The sequence below is a fragment of the Triticum aestivum genome, chromosome 2A (assembly GCF_018294505.1).
Source record: "Triticum aestivum cultivar Chinese Spring chromosome 2A, IWGSC CS RefSeq v2.1, whole genome shotgun sequence".
Lineage (NCBI taxonomy): Eukaryota > Viridiplantae > Streptophyta > Magnoliopsida > Poales > Poaceae > Triticum > Triticum aestivum.
This window is the reverse complement of record NC_057797.1, coordinates 88,872,535-88,898,657: the sequence shown is the minus strand read 5'-3', so window position 1 is coordinate 88,898,657 and position 26,123 is coordinate 88,872,535. Positions and strand designations below refer to the sequence as shown.

General features: G+C 45.6%; 2 protein-coding genes across 2 annotated transcripts; one reads left to right on the top strand and one right to left on the bottom strand.

Annotated features, from left to right (window-relative positions):
• The first annotated feature begins 5,273 nt into the window (after nucleotides 1–5,273).
• LOC123187716 (ankyrin-2) lies at nucleotides 5,274–12,721 on the top strand. The gene is made up of 12 exons (XM_044599641.1): nucleotides 5,274–5,393; nucleotides 5,487–5,561; nucleotides 5,651–5,824; nucleotides 6,202–6,333; nucleotides 6,805–6,947; nucleotides 7,797–7,895; nucleotides 8,005–8,133; nucleotides 9,064–9,210; nucleotides 10,515–10,616; nucleotides 12,048–12,218; nucleotides 12,306–12,385; nucleotides 12,481–12,721. Exons 1-12 carry the CDS (start codon nucleotides 5,348–5,350, stop codon nucleotides 12,530–12,532), a joined length of 1,350 nt encoding a protein of 449 aa, XP_044455576.1. The 5' UTR covers nucleotides 5,274–5,347; the 3' UTR covers nucleotides 12,533–12,721.
• Nucleotides 12,722–18,005: 5,284 nt separating this feature from the next.
• Nucleotides 18,006–19,614, bottom strand: LOC123187715 (uncharacterized). Its single transcript, XM_044599640.1, has one exon. The coding sequence runs from the start codon at nucleotides 19,550–19,552 to the stop codon at nucleotides 18,683–18,685; it is 870 nt and encodes a 289-aa protein (XP_044455575.1). The 5' UTR covers nucleotides 19,553–19,614; the 3' UTR covers nucleotides 18,006–18,682.
• Between the last annotated feature and the right edge of the window lie 6,509 nt (nucleotides 19,615–26,123).

The window sequence follows — 26,123 nt, the reverse complement described above, 5'->3', positions numbered from 1 at the left end:
AGAGAGAGAGAGAGGGCGAATAAAACGGCAAGGGTGAATTCGGGGGAGAGGAAAACGAGAGGCAAATGGCAAATAATGTAATGCGGGAGATAGGGATTGTGATGGGTACTTGGTATGTTAACTTTTGCGCAGACTCCCGGCAACAGCGCCAAAAATTCTTCTTGCTACCTCTTGAGCACTATGTTGGATTTCCCCGAAGAGGAGAGGAAGATGCAGCAAAGTAGCGTAAGTATTTCCCTTAGTTTTTGAGAACCAAGGTATCAATCCAGTAGGAGGCTACGCACAAGTCCCTCGTACCTACACAAAAACAATAGCTCAACGCAACCAACGCGCTTAGGGGTTGTCAATCCCTTCATGGTCACTTAAGAAAGTGAGATCTGATAGAGATGATAAATAATATTTTTAGTATTTTTGGTATAGAGATGCAAAGTAAAAAGTAAAAGCAAAGCAATAATAAAGTGATGGAGATTGATATAATGAGAAAGAGACCCGGGGGCCATAGGTTTCACTAGTCGCTTCTCTCAAGAGCATAAGTATTCTACAGTGGGTGAACAAATTACTGTTGAGCAATTGACAGAATTGAGCATAGTTATGAGAATATCTAGGTATGATCATGTATATAGACATCACGTCCAAGACAAGTAGACCGACTCCTGCCTGCATCTACTACTATTACTCCACTCATCGACCGCTATCCAGCATGCATCTAGAGTATTAAGTTAAAAACAGAGTAACACCTTAAGCAAGATGACATGATGTAGAGGGATAGTTTCATGCAATATTATTAAAAAAACCATCTTGTTATCCTCGATGGCAACGATAGAATACGTGCCTTGCTGCCCCTTCTATCACTGGGAAAGGACACCGCAAGATCGAGCCCAAAGCTAAGCACTTCTCCCATGGCAAGAACAACCAATCTAGTAGGCCAAACCAAACTGATAATTCGAAGACACTTGCAAAGATAACCAATCATACATAAAAGAATTCAGAGAAGATTCAAATATTATTCATAGATAGACTTGATCATAAACCCACAATTCATCGGTCCCAACAAACACACCGCAAAAAGAATATTACATCGAATAGATCTCCACGAGAGAGGGGGACACTGTATTGAGATCCAAAAAGAGAGAAGAAGCCATCTAGCTACTAACTATGGACCTGTAGGTCTGAAGTAAACTACTCACACTTCATCGGAGAGGCTTGGATGATGATGCAGGAGGGCACGCCCCCACCCTCGTGGGCCCCTCGTGGCTCCACCGACCTACTTCTTTCGCCTATATATACTCATATACCCTGAAAACATCCAGGAGCACCACGAAACCCTATTTCCACCGCCGCAACCTTCTATGCCGGTTAGATCCTATCTTAGGGCTTTTTCCGGCGCACCGCTGGAGGGGGAATCAATCACGGAGGGCTTCTACATCAACACCATAGCCTCTCCGATGATGTGTGAGTAGTTTACCACAGACCTTCGGGTCCATAGTTATTAGCTAGATGACTTCTTCTCTCTCTTTGGATCTCAATACAAAGTTCTCCTCGATTCTCTTGGAGATCTATTCGATGTAATTCTTTTTGTGGTGTGTTTGTCGAGATCCGATGAATTGTGGGTTTATGATCAAGATTATCTATGAACAATATTTGATTGTTCTCTGAATTCTTATATGCATGATTTAAATATCTTTGCAAGTCTCTTCGAATTATCAGTTTGGTTTGGCCTACTAGATTGATCTTTCTTGCAATGGGAGAAGTGCTTAGCTTTGGGTTCAATCTTGCGGTGTCCTTTCCCAGTGACAGCAGGGGCAACAAGGCACGCATTGTATTATTGCCATCGAGGATAAAAAGGTGGGGTTTATATCATATTGCTTGAGTTTATACCTCTACATCATGTCATCTTGCCATGCGTTACTCTGTTCTTATGAACTTAATACTCTAGATGCATGCTGGATAGCGGTCGATGTGTGGAGTAATAGTAGTAGATGCAGAATCATTTCGGTCTACTTGTCACGGACGTGATGCCTATATACATGATCATGCGTAGATATTCTCATAACTATGCGCTTTTCTATCAATTGCTAGACAGTAATTTGTTCACCCACCATAGATTATGCTATCTTGAGAGAAGCCACTAGTGAAACCTATGGCCCCCGAGTCTATTCTCCATCATATTATTTTCCCGTCAACTTGCCAAATTCTATCGCCGTTTATTTTGCAATCTGTACAAAAAAATACCAAAAATATTTATCTTATTATCTTTATCAAATCTCACTTTTGCAAGTGGCCGTGAAGGGACTGACAACCCCTTTATCGCGTTGGTTGCAAGGTTCTTGATTGTTTGTGCAGGTACGAGGGATTTGCGTGTAGTCTCCTATTGAATTGATATCTTGGTTCTCAAAAAACTAAGGAAAATACTTACGCTACTTTGCTGCATCACCCTTTCCTCTTCAAGGGAAAAGATCATGTATTACAGAACGAGTAAAGAGACTTACCGTAACGAGATTAAACAAGGTATGGGGATACTGACGATCGAATCTCGGGCAAGTAATATACTGATGGACAAAGGGAATTGTATACGGGATTGATTGAATCCCTGACATCGTGGTTCATCCGATGAGATCATCGTGGAACATGTGGGAGACAATATGGGTATCCATATCCCGCTATTGGTTATTGGCCTGAGAGGTGTCTTCGTCATGTCTGCACGGTTCCCGAACCCGTAGGCTCTACACACTTAAGGTTCGGTGACGCTAGAGTTGCAATGGGAAATTGTATGTGGTTACCGAAGGTTGTTCGGAGTCCTGGATGAGATCCTGGACGTCACGAGGAGTTCCTGAATGGTCCGGAGGTGAAGAAATATATATATGGGAAGTGCAGTTTGAGTCACCGGAAGGTTTCAAGGGTTATCGGTATTGTACCGGGACCACCGGAAGGTGTCCGGGGGTCCACCGGATGGGGCCACCTACCCTGGGAGACCAAGTGGGCTGAATATGGGTGGGGACTAGCCTCTTAGTGGGTGCGCCCCCAAGGACCCAAGGCACCTAGGGTTGGAAACCCTAGGGGGTGGGGGCGCCTCCCACCTGCTTGGGGGGCAAGTCCCCCCGGCCGTCGTCCCCCCATCTAGATGCATCTAGGGGGCCGGCCTCCTTCCCCTTCCCCCTATATATAGTGAGGGAGAGAGAGGGAAGCCGCACCCCTTCCTCTGGCGCAGCCCTCCCCTCCCCCAACTCCTCATCCTCCGTAGTGCTTAGCGAAGCCCTGTCGATGAACCACGAGCTCCACCACCACCACGCCGTCGTGCTGCTGGAGCTCTCCTTCAACTTCTCCTCTCCCCTTGCTGGATCAAGGAGGAGACGTCCCCGGGCTGTACGTGTGTTGAACGCGGAGGCGCCATCCTTTCGACGTTTGGATCAGATCTTCCGTGATTTGAGTCGCCGCAAGTACGACTCCATCAACCGCGTTCTTGTAACGCTTCTGCTTAGCGATCTTCAAGGGTATGAAGATGCACTCCCTCTCACTCGTTTCTAGCATCTCCTAGATTGATCTTGGTGACAAGTAGGAAAATTTTAATTATTACTACGTTCCCCAACAGTGGCATCATGAGCTAGGTCTATTCGTATATTCTATGCATGAGTAGAACACAAGTAGGTTTGGGCGATGATTTGGTCAATTTGCTTACCGTTACTAGTCTTATCTTGATTCGGCGGCATTGTGGGATGAAGCGGCCCATACCGACCTTACACGTACGCTTACATGAGACAGGTTCCACCGACTGACATGCACTTGTTGCATAAGGTGGCTAGTGGGTGTCTGTCTCTCCCACTTTAGTTCCACATGACAGGTTCCACCCTACCATGCTCCTCCACATATGCTCAACCTTCATCGCCTGCCTGTCGTGGCTGTCGACATGTTCTTTCCCCACCTCTCGTCTAGCTACACCTCCGCACCTCGCAGGCATGCTCCCGGTTGGTGTACTGGTCTGCACGCCGGATGCCAAGTTGGGTGGCGTCTTTGTTGAAAAGGGATTACAGAGCATGATGTTGTACATGCGCGGGGACTTGACGCGGAGAGCTGCGACTATGTCGGACTACTCGTGTATGGCTTCGCCCCGCGGAACATCATGTCTGTGTTTTGATTTTCGGCCGAAAAAACGGATTTCGGCCGAATCTCGGCCTGGGGCGGAAAGTATCTTTAGGCCGAAATTGGTCAAATTTGGTAAATTTTGGTCAACTTTAAGTCAAATTGTAGTCAAAATTTGGTCAAATTTCAGCCGATTTTTTTTGAAAATGACTGAATTTCGGCCATCTCGGCCTAGGGCGAAAAAAATCTCAAACCGAAAATCAAAACACAACATCATGTCCGCCTATTCTTTCTGCCGCCGCCGGGCGACGGTGTCGAGCTCCACGGGTTCGGCGAGGCTACAACCTAACCATCGTATGCCTCCCATTTGAGCCGGGAAAATGCACGGAGGTCGCCCCGCACGGCGGCTTGCTCTGTATTCTAAACACCACATATGAGTTTGGCAACGCTGGAGGGGATGTAGATTGCGGCGACGACGGTGACATGGACTTCGTGAGTGCTGGCCGCTCGCAGGAGGTTCCCGGGTGGGAGAAGTGCTCTTTGTGGCGCACTAGCTAGGAAAGTAGATGAGGTACACGTGAGGGCCGAGGGGAACCGGCTTTCCAGGAGGCGGAGGCGCGCAGGCGGCTGAGGTGCGAGCAGACCTCATAGTCATCTTGGAGCATGTCGAAGAAGGCGAGCTCGTCCGGGTGCAGCGAGCCGCCATACTGCTCGATGAAGAGCGGGGCGTCGCACGAGAGGAGCTCGAGTAGGGCGGTCTTTTGCCTTAACAGGGACGACACGGCGTGAAGAAGGGCAGCGGGGAAGTAGGGGCTGTTGACAGAAGAGAGCCGAGTAGCCATGCGGTAAATCGTCACGGGCTCCATGGCTGGTGGGCATACGCGGCAGCCAATGCTCAGGTTCATTCATGGGATGCTAAGAAAGATGAGAAGGATGAGCTTGCCACGTAAGCAAGTCAACTGTTAGGACAAGTCAACATATACCACATCAGTGAAATACGTTGGATACGGTAGCAGTGATCGTAGAGTGACACATTCACACAACTTCAGTGACCGTATTCTGACACTTTCTAAATACAGTGACGGAAGTGAACCCTAGTGTCAAGTTTGAGTACTATAGATGTAATTCACTCCCCTGTGCCGGGATTTCAAATCAAAATTCAAACCCTCCCCCCTCCTCGCTCGCTCTCACCCTCTTCCCGCATCCCCAAACCCCTCCCCTCGCAGTTCCAAAAAAAAAAAACCCTCCCCTCTCTCCCGACCGATCCGCCATGGCGGCGCCGCCGCAGCAACCTCGCTTCCCCTCCGCCGCCGGTGGTAAGCGCCTCCCCGCGTACGATCCCGCGCCTCGACCGCGCACCCGAACCCTAACTAAATCCGCTCGCTCACTCTCCCTCCCCCTCCCCGCAGTCGCGAGAGCCATCTCTTCGATGCAGGACACGCTCCTCGACGCGGCCTTCAAAGGCGACCTCCCCCTCCTCAAGAGTGAGTTCCCCCCTCACCCGCCTCCCGATTTCGGCCCCCGGCTGTTTGGCGTTCCTCCGAGCTCTGATTTTTTGGGGGGGCGGTTGCAGGGGTGGTGTGGGTGCTGGATAACGGCAAGGGCCGCCCCAGGGAGGCGGTGGAGGCGGCGAGGGCCGACGGCGGCATGTCGGCGCTGCTGATCGCCGCGGCCAACGAGCAGCTCGAGGTCTGCAGCTACCTGGCCGGGGAGCTGCGCGTCGATGTGGATGCTGCAGATGATAAGGGTCTGTTCCTTTCCAAACGTTGCTTGGTTGCACTTATGAAAATGCCCCAAAGGATTTAATGGTGCCATTAGAACTTCAGTTTCATCTCGCAGGGACCGAAACTAAAACTCTACAGTTGATTCTGCATATTTATGGGTCTTTTAATAAAACTTTTAAAAGTGAAATAGTTAGTCCTGTTTGCCAAACAGTGCCTCAGCGACCTCCACATTCTAACTCCTGTGATACCTGAATTTCATGTATCTGTCGTCCCCTAGTTTGTAATCTTGCTATCATATTTCTAGATGTCATGTTCGGTGAGGAGTTTTCAGATGTGCATTTCTTTGCTGATCCTGAATTGACTTGCGCCAAATAAGCCTCGTGGTATGTGTGCTTGACAGGTAGAACACCTCTTTTTTATGCGGTGATGAGTGAAAGGATTGCTGTTGTCAAGTGTCTACTTGATCATGGTGCTGATCCAGACAAAGCTGATGAGGCCGGGCTAACTCCTCTACATGCTGCTGCTGGAATAGGTCCTCTCTATTCATATGTTATCTCTGTTTTGCACGTGTGCACCACAGTTTTTGAATTTTTGTTTCTAATATATTTTGTGGCTGTATTATGTTCTTACTACAGTTTGTTTGACCAAACTTCCAGGGCAACTTATGTTTTCTTTCCCTTAGGTTAGTATGGAAGTAGGTTATCTTCAAATTCGGTAGTTAAATTCTATTCAGCTCTCAGTTACACCACCCTTAAAAGTGAAATAGTTAGTCTCCTTCGTTTATTTCAAAAGAAATTGGTTTAGTCAACTTATTTGGCTAGACGAGTAGGCGTAGTTCTTGTTTCTATGGAACATTGACCCCTTTAGCATGATCTTCGTAGCCTATATGCAGGGAAAACTGAGGTCTGCCAGGAGCCAGATAAAATAAATTAAAAAGATTGTCAGAAAAAAACTTACCATCTTATTATGTAATAAGTACCTTCATATTGCTTCTTTTATGCAGGAGATTGTGAAATGATAGAACTGTTGCTTGCAAAGGGAGCTTATGTAGACCCGATAGCTGAGGAGATTGGGACACCACTGCATCTTGCTACTAAGGAACAACAAGTCGGTGCTATGAAGACTTTATTGGAGCATAATGCAGATGTAAGTATTGTTCTCATGCTCCATTCTAGTTATTGTTTGGTACTCTTGAAGCTGTTTTGTTCTTTTGCTAGTATGCAAGTTATGGTGTGATCATTGTTCTTTGCAGCACAATTAAATCTTCAAATGTCAGTTACTTCTTTCTTCCCTGCTGCTTCTAGTTGTCTAATTTTCTAGTTATATGTTATTGTTCAAGATCTCCTAGGGAGCAACTGTTACAAGAATCACTAATACTTCATTTCACTTTTGTTCAAGTCCGTAACATTGTGTTCTCCAACCTATAGTCTGGGCCGTAGCTTATAATCTTCATCCTTATGCAAGAGTAATGTTTAATGTTTGTTTGGAATCTCCACTATTGTTTTCTGTGGAAGCTACTATACGTGCTTTCATGCACCTATAATTTTCAAAGTGCGAATTGCATGTGTTGATCAATTTCTTCTGGGTGCATTGTCATTTTGTGCACTTGCCATAATGATTGATTTCCTATCATGGCTGCTACTTTTATGTAGTAATATATGGTACTCCCTCTGTAAAGAAATATAAGACATTTTAAGTCACTACTTTAGTGACCTAAAATGTCTTATATTTGTTTACAGAGGGAGTACCAATCATCAATAAAATAATAAAAGTCTTCTAGTCAAGATTTAACAATAAGGCGACTATTGTAACATTGTACTTATTTGTGTTTGCAAATTTCAACGTCGCAGGAGCCAGGAGCTGTTTCCTACTTTTTTTAGTTAAAGCTTGGCATAGATATATGGTTATGCATACTTACCTTTCTTTTTAATCATTTTTCTATGTCCAGTTATTATCATCAATTAATAGCAGCTAACGTGCTTCACATCTCACTAGTGCAACAAGACGTACATGAGCTATGGACTTTATCCTATGACACCCCTCTTTCAGGCTGTAAATGTATCATCACTACAATGCGTGAAGCTCCTGGTTGAGGTTTGTTTACTTTATTTCAATATTCAATATTTTCCAACACTTAAGCTTGGAAATCAAGTTCTTTACTTATTCACCATACATAAAATGTGACATTCCTTTTATGTGATAGGCTGGCGCTGTTATCAACCCAGATTGTATTGAAACTGTTTCACTTGATTCTGCAATGGGAAATGACAGCTCAACAGAGTGCTTAAATTTCTTACTGAAGGCTGGTGCCAAGCGTAATGCCTCTAATGATGTAAGATTTACTTCTTTGCCACTAGTAAACACAAGCGTATGACACTGTTCAAGACTTAAGCATGGAGCATAAGTGCCACTTATTTCCTATCCATAGTTTGTCGGTGCTTTACTACGAAACCATGCATTCACCATCTTTCCCTGTTGGACCCTTGACCCACCTAACTTAGCATAGGCATCTTGTACATGAGGTATGTTGCTGTGCTATGTGGCTCCATGGGATTCCATGCTATCTGTTCTCTTCTGTTTGTGGAATATATAAATATGCGATACATGTCGTATGAGATGTTTAGACTATTGATGTTTGTTGAAATATTGGTTCTTGCTTGGGTAAACTTCCCTGTAATTATTGTTTAATTTACATACTAACAGGCTGTAACTTTTTCCCAGTAATGCTGCATAGATATTTTGTATTGTTTCGGTTGGATGCCCAGTAAAATAAGTTTTCCTACTTTGAGAAGCAGATAGAAAGAAATGAGCCATCAAATATTAGTATTACCATTATATATCTGTCGAGGTTCAGTTTGATGTTTTGTTGTCATGTACTCCCTCCGTCCCATAATGTAAGACATTTTTTAACACTAGTGTAGTGTCAAAAAACGTCTTACATTATGGGACGGAGTAGTAATATTCAAAATGTGGTAATTGCTCTTGTCATGACCTGAGTTTTTTTTTGAAATGTTGTACATCTACCTCCAGTGAGAACACTGACTGGAGTGAGAATATAAGCGATTCACTTCATGGTAAGAGTTTTGCAGCCTCAGTGCCACACTGCCACTTATCATTGTTGAACCAAAATTTGTCATGTCAGACAACTTAGGTGCTTGTTTTTTTCCTGGCATTGTAAGTTCGGTCAGGTGGTGCTAATGTCAGAGAAGAGGGTGAGTTGTGTGTTTGGTGGATTTTATGAAAATGACTTGTTGTTTTTCAGGCTGCTGTCCACGCCAGCGCCAGAGGACGAGTCGCTGGCACCGCTCGGCGATCTGGCAGAGGACGAGGACGTGACCAGGGGCCGCGACAACAACAGGAGCAGCACGTTGCCTGTGGGGAAGAGGTCGAGGTCAAAGTCAATCCTAAGGTGCTTATTGGATAGTTATTCAGTCAGTTTTATCATCTTTAGGGCCTATTTAGTTTGTGGCTGCAGTTTGCCACATCTTAGGTAGCCAAGTTTGGCCTAGCACGCCAAACTTCTCTTCAGCAGGACTCAAATCTCAGTTACTATCTTTATAGCCAAGTTTGGCTACAGCTGTGGCAGACATTTTCTTCTCCATAAAATTTTGTGGCGGTCACAAGCCCACAACTGTGGAGGAAATAGTGGTAGACCATGGCAGTGAGCCAATTAGTAAACTGTTATGTTTGTAACTCTGCATTCTATTGGTAGCAACATCCTAGTGGAGGACATTATCCACAAAACATGGCACCAGGTCCTTATGTGCCTCCAGTTTCTTCTAGAATTAATCTATGTCTAGTACCGAACAGTCTGATTGGATTCTTGCTATGTGACTTGAATGTGCACATAGCAAGTTGGGTCCTTAAGGATTCTTGCTATGTACATTTTGGGCTGAAAACTTTAATGTGCATTTTGGCTTGTGACACCACATGATGCTTAAGTTGACTAATGACTTGGCTCAAAACAATTTGACTGTCCTACACTTTATTTGTGTTTCCACATGAAAAATATATTGATCAAATGCTATATTTAGCTTCCTTTCTAGATTGAGTTGTTACAATATTTTTAACGGAAGTTGTTACAATATTGATAAATAGGTTAGTAAAGAAATACTAAGAATATTTTAAATATCAAATTTGTATCTTACGTTCGCTTTTAGGTAATGTGCGATGGAACATGTCAAACTGAAACAGTTCAAATTTAGCTATATTTTTCTTATGCTGACCAATTTGACTTCACATATTTAGGTCCTGTTTGAAATGGATAAATTTAGTTTTTTTTTTGCAGGAATTACACCTATTTATGTGAAAATCAATTCATGAGATTCCAGCATTCCATACTAGGCATACTAAGGGAAATGACGGCAATTTGTTTTTTGATCTTGCTTGAAACTATCATCTACTATCAGTGTGCACAAGAGGGAGTTACTAATTGTGACATTATCTTAAATCTTAAGATCGTATAGAAAATAAGAGATGAAAGGGGTTGCACACGTACACTAGAAAAATATGTGTGAGGTGAAAATTTCAAATTTATGAGGAGACTACATTTCTGGTGTTAAAGTTTCAATTGGTATTGGGGCCTATTACCCAATAATATTTATTACAGTATATTGCTATATTTACAGAACAGTCCTATGTATTTTCTTTACTATTAAAGCATTTTTCTATTCATTACTCATGTCTCCATCTTATTTGATATTTATGGTTCAGGATGAACATGCGACTAAAAGGGAAATAGCAAAGTTGAAGTCATCTGCGATTAAAGCAATCGAGAGTAAGGATTATTTTTCTGCAACAATGTGGTACACTAAGGTATGTTACAACGCCATATGTTGTATTCTTTCCTGCTTCTAAGTTATAATTCTTTGGCAGAAAAGAAAGCACGTGAACCTGGAGATTTTCAAACAGGCTTCTAGCTATGTTTGAGTCACCAAATGGCAAAGGCCTAGTTATTGAAAAGGAAACTTGGTCAGTGGCATTGTCAAGGGATAACTACCTTGAAAATAAGGCTAGACTGACTGGAAAGGGATTAGCTGGGCACTGATTTGTATGTTGGTATTATGTTGCTTGCAGATTTTAATAGTCTCCTCTTGTATAGGTGTATCAGATCTTGAAACCTAAAACTAGAACTCTTTCTTTATCTCTGCCCCGTTCCAAACAAAACACAATCATTTATTTCTTTTTCCCCTGGATGCTTGTGCGCCAGCCCCATTAAGTTTCTTAACTCATGCTAGGTGACTAATCCTACTAGCCAGCTTATGCTCCTTGTGTGCCAGCCCCATCATGCATTCATGCCCTGGCTGCTTGTCCGATTTGACTCCTGTTGTTCTAGCAGGCTTTCCCAGCCACAACAGTTCAGCTGGGAAAAGTAGAATGAATTCTTTCCTGATTTTCCTTTGGAGAGGACATAATTGGATTTGCTGACCTGTTGCCTTCTCCTTACGTGCTGCATTGCATGTGGGAGGTGCAAATGAACCTATGTTTAGACAATCTTCTGTTTTTCAGAGCCAATAAGCTGTTTTTGAACCTTGACATTACTGCAGATACATTTACCATGAAGTAATTTTTTTCTAAAAGCTCACCTATTGTTAGAACTACCAGTTGGATGGATGGAGAAATCAGTGAACCTACTGCTCGATTGGTTGGCTCACTGCTCTGCTCTCGGTAACTGTGCGTCAAGCCCACTATCAACAACTTAGGGGCGTCGGACTGTCTTGCAGCTGCAAAGGATGTTGCCCGGGATAAACTCCTACTAACTGCTATGCCTTTCTTTTTACTGCCTTGGTCATTTCTTTTTTCCTGCTTCCATAGAATGATGCTGAAAAATAGAATCTTGTACTCCAAAAGTAACTTATCTCCCATTCCCCCATCCCTGCCAACTCGAAAACTAGTAAGCAAGTCCTCAGTACAAGACAACTGGTCTGGTGTCGACCAAAAACAAATGTCATAAGGGGGCTCGTTTTGCTTGTCGCCATTCCATATTTTTACGGGGGGTTAGGAAATAATCAAGTAGAACTTATTTGGTCCGCAATTGACTTTACTTCAGTATTGTCCTATATTTAATGAATTATATATGAAAAAGCTTCTGAGATTGGCTTCTTTTCAAGAAAATCAAGGTTTTTGCATGATTCATTAATCTCTTGCACTAATACTAGTCAATGAGCAGCCATTTGCAGATTTCCAATTCACAAATTCGTATCTGTTTCGATACTCAGCAAATCTTCTTTAACTTGTTGGATGCAGGCAATAGAGCATGACCCTAATGATGCAACCTTGTTCTCAAACAGAAGCCTCTGCTTGCTTCGCATGGGTGACGGACAGAGGGCTTTGCTGGACGCTCTTGATTGCAGAGGAATGCGGCCTGACTGGCCAAAGGCCTACTACCGGCAGGGTGCAGCTCTGATGTCACTGAAGGTGGGATCGAAGATCCTGCTGGCTACTTCATTTGACCAATGCATTTTTTTTGAATAATTCGTTCACAAGGCCACCATTCATCACCAGGACTACACGAACGCGTGTGTGGCGCTTCTTGATGGATTCAAGTTGGACCCGGAGAATGCCGAGATGGAATCTGCATTACGGTATCCATCTACCCCTTTTGTTGTCGCATGCTTACTGAAAACTTTAAACTTTATGAATGCTGGTATCGAGCACTGATTGTGGGTGTGATGTGCAGGGAAGCTATGGAATCTTTGAAGATATCGAAAGGCGGCGCCAAGGCAACATGACATGAGCTTGAGCTTTGCACTAGTGCTGAAGATAGATGCATGCAGTCACCTCTCGTGAAAAAAAGACATCCTCTTTTCAAGTCCTTTTTTTTCCTGCAAAGTTTATTTCGTGCACTAGTGTGGAGCTATGCCCTCGAGATGTTCAAGTAATAACTCCCTTAGTCATGGAAGTGCAGTTTGTTATCTTTACTGAGACCGGTCATGTTGGTAGCAATTGACTCAAATTTTTTGCTTGCTCTTATACGCTATCATTTGCACACGTATATATGCAGGTATGGATACTGGTGATGGTCCTAGAAGCTGACATTTCATATTGAAATTATCACAACGATCCTGGTGAAAGAAATAAAATTACAGTTTTGTCTTCCCTTTTCTCCAGTTTTCTCTTTCCTATGACATTCCATTCAGAGAGATTTTATCTCCAGTCGGCAACAGAATGTTAGTTGTTACAATATGGGTCTGAGCTCATTCGACCGAGACTACTTAACCAAGTCTCAGCCGAGTGACGTCACCATAGTTGTGGTGCTATGAACGACATGATTGGATGCTGCAATCGGTGGTACGACAAGCTGCAACGGGGAAGGTAGACGCTGCGAGACATGCTGTGAGCAACGACGACGGACGCCGGAACAGATGAGGCTTAGTGCTGCATACAACGATGGTGGAATCTGTGAATGACAGAACAATGTGCTTCGAGCGATGAGGGCGAACACAACAATGTGACATGACATGCTGCAGCCAGTACCGACGGATGCTGCGACTGATGAGATGAAGTGCTGCAAGCGGTGGGAAGATGTGCTACGAGGTCTGTTTGACGTTGTTCAACTAGCACGAATCTCCGCACAAAGATCCAATGGTTAGTCTAAGCCGACTGAGCTTGAGCAAACCCGTTAGTACAAAATTGTCTTCCCTAAAATGAGATAATAATAAGGAAACTAACAAAATCAGCCGGCTCTAGTATATAGCAAGATTTGTCCAATCCCAACCAATTATATAGCGCGTGGTAACTCAAGAGTCAAGACGAATCACGATCGCATCATTTTTTTTCTTTCTCGCGGACTATCACGATCTGAATTTCTTCCCACGATGTTGCGATCGATCATCGCCCGATCTCAGCCCCTTCTTTCCCACCTCCGGTGGCGAGCAGCCGCCGCTCCGGGCGCTGCCAAGCCAAGGATCCTCCCATTACGTGCGTACGCCACCGACGACGACACGGCACGGCCCAACGGAGCTGATGGCAGGACGGCGGCGGCGGAGTCCAATCTGCGGCGGCATCTGTACGTGGTACTCAAGGAGAGGCGCTCGGTGACCCACAGCATCTACAAGCTCGACGTCGACGACCTCCACGACGGCGAGCACGCGACCGTCGCGGACGAGGCGCCGCGCCGCCTCCCGGGACGAGCCCTCCGCCTGGGCGCCTCGTTGGTGGGCACATACAATGACACGCACTTCGATGCCGTCGGCAGCAACATCGTCATGACGACTCACTCCAGCACCCTCTCCGTATTGTTCGCCGGCACTCCGTACTTCCTCACCTTGGTGTACGACACCAAGACGGGGAAGCTGGACGGCGGGAGGCCTCCACACGAGTTCCCGCCCGGCCCCTTCGACTCCGAGCCCGACGGCGACGTGCTGGAGGCGAGGAAATGGTTCCCGTCTCACCCCTACCAATCCGCGCCCGTCGGCGACAAGCTGTGGGCGCTAAACGGCGAGGAAGAAAATACGCCAGGCTACTTAGCATACGAGGAGCCTGACGAGGAGTGGGCCTGGAAGATGTGCCGGCGGCCGCTCCCGCTCGACGCCGGCGGCGGCCGCAGCCGTGTCATGTCGCACGCGGTGCACCCGGACGGCCGCACCGTCTTCGCCTCGTCCTCCTTCACCTTCTCGCTCGACACCAGGCGCTGCCGGTCGGCGCGCCGCGGCGACTGGCGCCTGCCGTTCCACGGCCGCGGGCACTACGACGGCGAGCTGGGCGCGTGGGTCGGGATCCGGGAGGCCGACGGCACCGACGGCGGGGTCAAGGGAAGTCCCTACCTTTGCTCCTGCGACGTCCCGGACCTCGCTGGCGTCGACGTCGAGGGGCCGGTGCCGGCGCCGGCGTGGAGGATGTGCGATCAGGAGCTCACGTTCCTCAAGACGCCGGTGAACCTCGGGTGCCGCGCACTCGTCCACGTCGGGCATGGGCGGTTCTGCCTCGTCGAGGTCGTGCCGGCGGCGTCGGTCGCCGAGGGAGCGAAAGCTAGGGGTGGAGAGTGCCTGCTCCATGTGACCGTGTTCCGCGCTGAGCATTGCAAGAACGGCGAACTCGTGGTCACGCCGTGCCGACCTGGCCGCTCCTACCTCGTGCCCAATTGTTCTCTGTGCTTGCCCGGCGCGTTCTGGATTTGATGATGTCTAGGCCACCATTTTGCACAACAGGATCTTAATGTTCAACTAGTTCCTTCAAACCTTATTTCTTATTTTAAGTCAGTGTGCTTTGTGAAAATTTCTTTCGACTTTGTGAAAATAATGCAACACAAAGGAGTGTAGTCATTTGTGTGCTCAGCATCACCCTACTGCTTCGTCCTCCACGTCTCGTCGGTCCAACATTGTCCTCTCGTAGCACTACATCGCCTTGTTAGGCCTCAGTTTAATCTACATTGAGCATCCACACAAACCTGGCAGGCTCCTCACCCAAAAATGGTACATCGACGGGCTCATTACGGGGTATTCACAGACCTTCCAACCAAGTAATACTCCCCCCCCCCCCCCCTGATTTTCAGGGGAGTGGAGCCGTCCCTCCTCCTTTGGTCCAATCACAGATTGCCACTTCAAATTTACCCCGTAAAAGGCCCGTAACACTCCGTTGATGTAGCATTGCTCCTCCTCACCAGAGCCAACGGAGGATCCTGGCTAAGCATTGTCCTCGTAGTCCGTGCTAAGCATTGCAAGAACAGCGATCCTGGCGAGGGCCGCCGGTTATGCAGGCGGATCGTGCCTTGACAGTCCTGTCATGATCACAATCTCAACAGTTGCTGTCGAAGCAGATTTTGAAGCAAGAGTAGGCATATTTTGATGCAGCAAGATCAAGTTGTTGCAGCTTGGATTTGAGTTTGGAGTCTCAAGGAAACCGCTCTCAAGGAATAAAAACAACTGCACATCAGAGTTCAGAACGGCTTTTTTGGAGACCTGAAAGAAGTTCAGAAAGATCTTGGAGACCGTGATCTTATGTTTCACCATGGCAGAAAAATGCAGCAGAGCTAGCGATGGGAGAAGCTTCACCGTGTGCATTACCCATGCAACAGTAGCAGGGAATTGTCTTTTGGTTTGCAAGGATAGACGGCAAATGACAATGAGATCAACAACGTAATAAACCGCCTTGTTCTCTGAAATGTACTAATGGATAACCTTTACAGAGGATCTTGCTGATGATAGGATATGTTGGGGGTAGTGAATTGGCAGTCTAAATTGGTTTGTCAGGTGACATACCAACCATCGGTTGCTGATTCAACATGTATGTTCCATGCTAACTGACGCACGCGATGATTACCCAGTGAGTTTTTGCAGCAGGTCTCCCTCATCATATTTTCACAAGCACAGAGAGAATTTTGATCAACCTTAAAATTGACCAATCAGATCCAGCGATTCCAAGCAATGCCTTGAAATTGGACCTTAAAATGGACACACTTTTCCATCAGGTTAGTTGGACAAATTTTGTATGCGTTGCTTCGATCTGGTGTCCATTTAGACCTTGTAAGTTCCATCTCATGGATTATATGACCTTGCAAAGATTGTACTTTATGCTGTGCAGACCCAGTTAGATGTTTATTTTCTACTTGAAATTGCACAAGTTGGTGGTTTCTCTTCCAACGATATCACAACCTCTGTGATGAACAGGTAACGCTAGTTTAGAGTTTTCTTCACTTAAGCACTCTGACGCCAAATTATAAATTATTTATTTATGTTTAATAATTCGAATGAAAAGCTAACATGATATGAGAAAAGCCAGACCAATTTGTCAAATAGCTGCACTATGCTGCAACATTTTTCACATACTTGACAATCAGATTACAGTATCTCAAACCAGAAAAATCTTCTAACCAATAACTGTCGCAAACATGGTTATGTGGTTCACCGTCCAAAAGTTACTCAAATGGTTTGCACAAATTCAGGCCAACAATTTTTCATTGATACATATCTGAAACTGATTACAGTATGACTTGGTAGTCGGTACATCAAGGACTTGATAGTCGGTACATGGAGATCGCGATGGTATGTTTCACCATCCAGCACTCGGCAGAAAAATGCAGCAGAAGCAGGGGATTGTCTTTTGGTGAACACGGATAAAAGACTAATGACAATGAGACCAACAACAGGATAAACCACCTTGTTCTCTGAAATGTATAGATAAAAAATGGACTACTGGATAACCGTTACAGAGGATCTTGCTTATGATAGGATATGTTGGGGGAGTGAATTGACAATCCAAATTGGTTTGCCATGTTCCATGCTAACTATACCCAATGAGTTTTTGCAGCAGGTATACCTCTCATCATATTTTCACAAGTACAGAGATGATTTTGAGCAACCCTAAAATTTACCAACCAGATCCAGTGATCCCAAGCAATGGCCGGGTTAATTAGCTGGACCTTAATATGGACACACTTGTCTAATTTCTTTTCAGTCTAATGAATTGGCAGCATTCCTGCCAATTTCTTTGAAAAAAAGTAGCAATAACATTACTCTGTTTTCAAAGTTTCTGAAGACACCGCAATCACCAAAATAACTGAGAAAATGTATGCACAGTTCTTTGCATCATCCTTGCTTGCACAGAGAAACCTATCTAAACAAGATATGGTTGCCATTTGAGCACAACAAAATCATCAAACTGTAACCAACTAGAAAAGAAATAAGAGACGAGTTATTTGCAGTCTCCCATGGGCGTACTGACCATTAGAGATCCACTAGAGGTTCAGGGTTACATATGACAAACTTGATGAAAACAATATCCACAAAAGTTGATGAAAACAGCATACTTAGAGTTTGACAGATGAAAACAGAAGTTGTAGTCACTTGAGATCTTAGTTCTTAGATCCACACAAAAAATCCACTCCTGGTACCTTGGGGGGTCAAAAGCTAACATGATCTGAGAAAAGCCAAATCTATTTGTCAAAACTGTCCCAAACATGGAGACATGGTTATGTGCTTCACCACTCAAACGAAGTATTGTGAAACCAGACATGAATCGATTGGATCCGTGAGTCAGCACACACTTTTCTGACGAGAGCAGAGCAGCGGAATGTTTTAATAAGCCATAGAAGCATACGAAAAAAACATATATACAGAAAGTTACTCAAATGCTTTGCATAGATTCAGGCCAACAATTTTTCATTCATATCTGATATTGAAAACAATATGACTCAGTGAGCAGCAGAATGCTTTAAGAAGCCACAGAAGCATACAAGAATAAATAGATACGAAAAGATTACTCAAATGCTCTGCAAAATTCAGGCCAACAATTTTCTCATTCATATCCAAAATTGGTTACAGTATGACTTGATAGTCGGTACATCAAGGACTTGCTGAGCTCAAAGCTTCACCCACACATACACACAAGAGTTCACTAACCAATGGTACTCTTCGGAAACTGCAACTTTAACTCACTAAGATGCCAATGCCTAAGAATCCAATTCAGCCAAGATTAATTTACAGGAGAGTCAGCATAGTCTCCAAACGCTAGGCAGCTCACATGATTACGTGTGTATCGACAAGTTCAATTCTACTCCTTTTTCCTGCTACAAGCCGGGTAGCAAACGGGCGTTTTGCATTTTGCGGCGAGTGCGTTTTACGCTCTGTCTCGTGCCGGAATTGCAGTACATGAGTTTCCAATTTTTTTGGCTCATCTGCTTCACTTTGATTTATTGAAAATGCCCTTTATTTACTTAAACCCTTAACTTAGGACCAGGTGTGGATGTAGTGTAACTATGCCGCACACATCTTAACAAGGTTTTTGCTGCCTAGCTAGATGGAGACTCTGCCGACACCCTTGTAAAATTACTAATGACTGAAAGGGATTCAAAGAACACTAGTAATCTTGGTAAGCAAGTGCAGAACCTAGAGATGCAAAGATTAAATGAAACTCATGTGTGAATGGTTTAGGAAGGTAAAAGACTAGCAAGGGCGTAATACCACTGGACGCAGCCAAGCAATTGGTTGCTTCATTGGTGCTGCAGCGGTGACACGGTTTTGCTTCGGAACCTTGCAGCTGAGCTCCCCCATCCCCCTTCTTGCGCGTAGAGTTGAAGCTGGAGTCGCCTTCTTCACACTGGGCACAGCAGCAGTGACTGGCAATGGTGTTGAGCCGACGAAAGAGCGAGCCTTGGAAGCGACGGGACGAGAGACCTTCTTCACGGGCGCAACAGCAGTGGCAGTCAGGCAGAGTGGAGCCTTGGAAGATGGGCGCTTGCGGTGGTGGCAAGCGGACTCCTCGTCTTCAGCCATCTGGCGTCCACGGGCACGGATCGCGCACCGGACATCCACGGGGTCAGCACCAGCAGCAGCCGGCAAGGTGGTGGCAGGCCCTGGGCGCGCGGCGGAGGCATCGAAGGAGCCGGGCATCGCCGGCGCATGGCTGCGTTCTCCGTGGTTGACACACCAGACACGGATGGGATCAGCACGGGCCGCCTTGGCAGGAGCAGCGACATCAGATGTGGCCGTGGCGGCGTAGCGATGGGGACGCCCTCCATGGTCGACGCCGTAGCGGCGGAGTTCTTGGGCGGCTGCGGCAGCCTCCTTGGCGAGGCCGTCTTCCTCGAGACGGCGCTGGAAGTCGCCGTCCCAGCGGGCGAGGGACTCCCGGGACTCACCGGTTGCCTTGGCAAGGCTGTGCTTGGTCCAGTACTGGAGCACCCTCTCGAGGACGCGCGAGGGCACCCGCATCTCCAGCGGGCGGGCTTGGGCGGCGGTGGGGCGATAGTCCCACGCCGGAGCGACGAGCACCTTGCCGTCGGAGCTACGGAGCTGGAGCACCTTCGCCGCCATGGATGGCGTCTTGGATTGGATCTGGGGATCGGGGAGGGAGGCGAACGAATCAAGTTGGGGCAGCTGCTCCCACCGCCGCCGCCCTTTTATTTACCGGAGATCTCCCAATCCTTGCCGGGCGCGGATTAGCAGCTGTCGCCGGCTGAACTGGAACTGAAATCGAACTCGGCTGCGGCAATCTTACGCGATGGCTCGTGACTTCCGGAGGGTTCACGGGGGGCAAGCCCTTGGCCGTGTACCCGCGCTGTCCCCGCGCTGGTCCGGGCAACGTACTGGTCGGCGCGCGGCCACGGCCATTCCATCAGCGGGCAGGCGCAGGAACCCGAGCTCCGCGGCGTCCTGGAGATCTTCTCCTGCTTCACTGGGGCATGGAGGAGCGGCTCAGCAAGTCAGCCTCGGCTTCTTGGCGCTCTGCTGGTCGCCCCTCTCCATCGCCGCCTGCGAACCAGCTGCAACCTGCATCTTCACCCCTGTCTCTCTCCGGTGTCCGGTGTCTCTGAAATTGCAACTGGTTGAGTGAGCGGCACACGGTAAAAGAAGCAACTGGTCTCCTACTTCACAATCTAAAAAATGCACTGACGGTACTTGAACTTGAGAAAAAAGCACGCTTTGGTCACTGTATTTCAAAACACGATCAATACGGTCACTCAATACGCCTACACGTGATTATACGGTCACTGTTCACCGCACGCCACTCGTCGCCGCTCCATTTGACCACTTGTTGACCAATCCGAGGCGACAGCTGGCGTTTGCGGGGGTTCTCTGGGCTTTTTACAAGGAAAACCCTTGGCTGGCTCTGTAATTCCTCCAACTCCTTGTCCATTCGGCTTCGATCATAACGAAAGGGGAGGAGGTGAAAGGGGAGGAGGGAAGGGCGATCGTCGGCGGCACCGCACCACCACCACCGGAGTCACCGCACAAGGGCGAGAGCCGCCGCGCAGACGCGGCGCATCTCATTGCTGGAGTTGTTTTGTCGCGATGTCGCCTGTTCGTCGCCCCGATGGCGCTCCACCGCCCAACTACAGTAAGCCCTCACATCGCCCCGCCATGGTTCTTGTGTTGTAAGCTACAGGGTCGAAATTTAGAGGTGGGCATTGTGAATGGTGTGTCTGTTAGTCAGATATGCCCATCTGTATTTTGGAGAGATTTGCCTAGGGTTTTCGACCATGATTTGGGGGTTTCTGCCTATAGGGTTTTGGGTTTGGAGAAGGTGGTTGTTTATAGGTTATTTGGTGCTGAAAGGTGTATATTTTGGTGCATGTTGAAGATGTTGGTTGTATAGGTGAATTACATACTAAAAGTTGGTATCTTGCATCTATTTCTTGCAGTATGTGGAACATAAATTCTGAAACTCTGTTGTGCTCTATTTTCATGTATGCAGACAAGCACAGCAGGAAGTTTTCAGTTCAGTTTAACGATGAAGTAGATGCAGATACTTGGTCTCCAATCATGGTTGAAAACCTAGTTGAAGAGATAGGATGGGAGATGGCAGGCAGGTTGAAGGTATATTACTGCATTCCCATGTTGTTAATCAATAGGAATGGGTTGAGAGAAATCAGAGGAGATAGTGACACAGATCAGATGCTCACATTTGTGTCAATTGGGCATTACTCATTTAGTTTGTACCTTGACCACGAGGACAGTTTGAATGCTAACCTGACAGAAGATGATGTGGTCAATTTCCCAATAAGGCAGCTGTTGGGGAACGTAGTAATTTCAAAATTTGACTACGTACACGCAAGATCACGGTGATGCATAGCAACGAGAGGGGAGAGTGTGTCCACGTACCCTCGTAGACCGAAAGCGGAAGCGTTAGCACAACGCGGTTGATGTAGTCGTACGTCTTCACGATCCGACCGATCAAGTACCGAACGCACGACACCTCCGAGTTCTGCACACGTTCAACTCGACGACGTCCCTCGAACTCCGATCCAGCCGAGTGTTGAGGGAGAGTTTCGTCAGCACGACGGCGTGGTGACGATGATGATGTTCTACCGACGCAGGGCTTCGCCTAAGCACTGCTACGATATGATCGAGGTGGATTATGGTGGAGGGGGGCACCGCACACGGCTAAGAGATCAAGAGATCAATTGTTATCTCTATGGGGTGCCCCCTGGCCACGTATATAAAGGAGTGGAGGAGGGGAGGGGCCGGCCCTCTCTATGGCGCGCCCTAGGGGAGTCCTACTCCCACCGGGAGTAGGATTCCCCTTTTCCTAGTAGAACTAGGAGCCCTTCCAAGTAGTAGGAGTAGGAGGGAAGGGAAGGGAAGGGAAAAGGAGAAGGAAGGAAGGGGACGCCCCCCACCCTAGTCCAATTCGGACCAGCCCATGGGGAGGGGTGTGGCCTCCCTTTGAGGCCTTTCTCTCCGTTCCCGTATGGCCCATTAAGGCCCAATACGAATTCCCGTAACTTTCTAGTACTACCGAAAATACCCGAATCACTCGAGACCTTTTCGATGTCCAAATATAGTCGTCCAATATATCAATCTTTACGTCTCGACCATTTCGAGACTCCTTGTCATGTTCCCGATCTCATCCGGGACTCCGAACTCCTTCGGTACATCAAAACACATAAACTCATAATATAACCGTCATCGAACTTTAAGCGTGCGGACCCTACGGGTTCGAGAACTATGTAGACATGACTGAGACACTCTCCTGTCAATAACCAATAGTGGAACCTGGATGCTCATATTGGCTCCTACATATTCTACGAAGATCTTTATCGGTCAAACCGCATAACAACATACGTTGTTCCCTTTGTCATCGGTATGTTACTTGCCCGAGATTCGATCGTCGATATCTCAATACCTAGTTCAATCTCGTTACCAGCAAGTCTCTTTACTCGTTCCGTAACACATCATCCCGCAACTAACTCATTAGTTGCAATGCTTGCAAGGCTTATAGTGATGTGCATTACCGAGTGGGCCCAGAGATACCTCTCCGACAATCAGAGTGACAAATCCTAATCTCGAAATACGCCAACCCAACAAGTACCTTCGGAGACACCTGTAGAGCACCTTTATAATCACCCAGTTACGTTGTGACGTTTGGTAGCACACAAAGTGTTCCTCTGGTAAACGGGAGTTGCATAATCTCATAGTCATAGGAACATGTATAAGTCATGAAGAAAGTAATAGCAACAAACTAAACGATCAAGTGCTATGCTAACGGAATGGGTCAAGTCAATCACATCATTCTCTAATGATGTGACCCTGTTAATCAAATGACGACTCATGTCTATGGCTAGGAAACTTAACCATCTTTGATTCAACGAGCTAGTCAAGTAGAGGCATACTAGTGACATATTGTTTGTCTATGTATTCACACATGTATTATGTTTCTGGTTAATACAATTCTAGCATGAATAATAAACATTTATCATGATATAAGGAAATAAATAATAACTTTATTATTGCCTCTAGGGCATATTTCCTTCAGTCTCCCACTTGCACTAGAGTCAATAATCTAGTTCACATCGCCATGTGATTTAACATCAATAGTTCACATCGTCATGTGACCAACACCCAAAGGGTTTACTAGAGTCAATAATCTAGTTCACATCGCTATGTGACTAATACCCAAAGAGTACTAAGGTGTGATCATGTTTTGCTTGTGAGGGAAGTTTAGTCAAAGGGTCTGCCACATTCAGATCCGTATGTATTTTGCAAATTTCTATGTCAACAATGCTCTACACGGAGCTACTCTAGCTAATTGCTCCCACTTTAAATATGTATCCAGATTGAGACTTTGAGTCATCTGGATCAGTGTCAAAACTTGCATTGACGTAACCCTTTACGACGAACCTTTTGTCACCTCCATAATCAAGAAACATAACCTTATTCCACTAAGGATAATTTTGACCAATGTCCAGTGATCTACTCCTAGATCACTATTGTACTCCCTTGCCAAACTCAGGGCGGGGTATACAATAGGTCCGGTACACAGCATGGCATACTTTATAGAACCTATGGCTAAGGCATAGGGAATGACTTTCATTCTCTCTCTATCTTCTGCCGTGGTCGGGTTTTGAGTCTTACTCAACTTCACACCTTGTAACACAGGCAAGAACTCCTTCTTTGACTGTTCCATTTTGAACTACTTCAAAATCTTGTCAAGGTATGTACTCATTGAAAAACTTATCAAGCGTCTTGATCTATCTCTATAGATCTTGATGCTCAATATGTAAGCAGCTTCACCGAGGTCTTTCTTTGAAAAACTCCTTTCAAACATTCCTTTATGCTTTGCAGAATAATTCTACATTATCTCCGATCAACAATATGTCATTCACATATACTTATCAGAAATGTTGTAGTGCTCCCACTCACTTTCTTGTAAATACAGGCTTCACCGCAAGTCTGTATAAAACTATATGCTTTGATCAACTTATCAAAGCGTATATTCCAACTCCGAGATGCTTGCACCAGTCCATAGATGGATCGCTGGAGCTTGCATATTTTGTTAGTACCTTTAGGATTGACAAAACCTTCTGGTTGCATCATATACAACTCTTCTTTAATAAATCCATTAAGGAATGCAGTTTTGTTTATCCATTTGCCAGATTTCATAAAATGCGGCAATTGCTAACATGATTCGGACAGACTTAAGCATAGATACGAGTGAGAAACTCTCATCGTAGTCAACACCTTGAACTTGTCGAAAACCTTTTTGCGACAATTCTAGCTTTGTAGATAGTAACACTACTATCAGCGTCCGTCTTCCTCTTGAAGATCCATTTAATCTCAATGGCTCGCCGATCAATGGGCAAGTCAATCAAAGTCCATACTTTGTTCTCATACATGGATCTCATCTCAGATTTCATGGCCTCAAGCCATTTCGCGGAATCTGGGCTCATCATCGCTTCCTCATAGTTCGTAGGCTCGTCATGGTCAAGTAACATGACCTCCAGAACAGGATTACCGTACCACTCTGGTGCGGATCTCACTCTGGTTTACCTACGAGGTTCGGTAGTAACTTGATCTGAAGTTACATGATCATCATCATTAGCTTCCTCACTAATTGGTGTAGTAGTCACAGGAACAGATTTCTGTGATGAACTACTTTCCAATAAGGGAGCAGGTACAGTTACCTCATCAAGTTCTACTTTCCTCCCACTCACTTCTTTCGAGAGAAACTCCTTCTCTAGAAAGGATCCATTCTCAGCAATGAATATCTTGCCTTCGGATCTGTGATAGAAGGTGTACCCAACATTTTCTTTTGGGTATCCTATGAAGATGCACTTCTCTGATTTGGGTTTGAGCTTATCAGGTTGAAACTTTTTCACATAAGCATTGCAACCTCAAACTTTAAGAAACGACAGGTTAGGTTTCTTGCCAAACCATAGTTCATACGGTGTCGTCTCAACGGATTTAGATGGTGCCCTATTTAATGTGAATGTAGCTGTCTCTAATGCATAACCCCAAAACGATAGTGGTAAATTGGTAAGAGACATCATAGATCGCACCATATCTAATAAAGTACGGTTACGACGTTCGGACACACCATTACACTGTGGTGTTCCAGGTGGCGTGAGTAGTGAAACTATTTCACATTGTTTTAACTGAAGGCCAAACTCGTAACTCAAATATTTTACTTCTGCGATCATATCGTAGAAACTTTTATTTTTGTTACGATGATTCTCCACTTCACTCTGAAATTCTTTGAACTTTTCAAATGTTTCAGACTTGTGTTTCATCAAGTAGATATACTCATATCTGCTCAAATCATCTGTGAAGATCAGAAAATAATGATACCTGCCGTGAGCCTCAATATTCATCGGACCACATACATCAGTATGTATGATTTCCAACAAATCTGTTGCTCGCTCCATTGTTCCGGAGAACGGAGTCTTAGTCATCTTGCCCATGAGGCATGGTTCGCAAGCATCAACTGATTCATAATCAAGTGATTCCAAAAGCCCATCAGCATGGATTTTCTTCATGCGCTTTACACCAATATGACCTAAACGGCAGTGCCACAAATAAGTTGCACTATCATTATTAACTTTGCATCTTTTGGCTTCAATATTATGAAAATGTGTATCACCACGATCGAGATCCAACAAACCATTTTCATTGGGTGTATGACCATAGAAGGTTTTATTCATGTAAACAGAACAACAATTATTCTCTAACTTACATGAATAACCGTATTGCAATAAACATGATCCAATCATATTCATGCTCAACGCAAACACTAAATAACATTTATTTTAGGTTTAACACTAATCCCGAAAGTATAGGGAGTGTGCGATGATGATCATATCAATCTTGGAACCATTTCCAATACACATCGTCACTTCACCCTTAACTAGTCTCTGTTCATTCTGCAACTCCCGTTTCGAGTTACTATTCTTAGCAACTGAACTAGTATCAAATACTGAGGGGTTGCTATAAACACTAGTAAAGTACACATCAATAACATGTATATCAAATATACCTATGTTCACTTTGCCATCCTTCTTATCCGCCAATTACTTGGGGTAGTTCCGCTTCCAATGACCAGTCCCTTTGCAGTAGAAGCACTCAGTTTCAGGCTTAGGTCCAGACTTGGGTTTTTTCACTTGAGCAG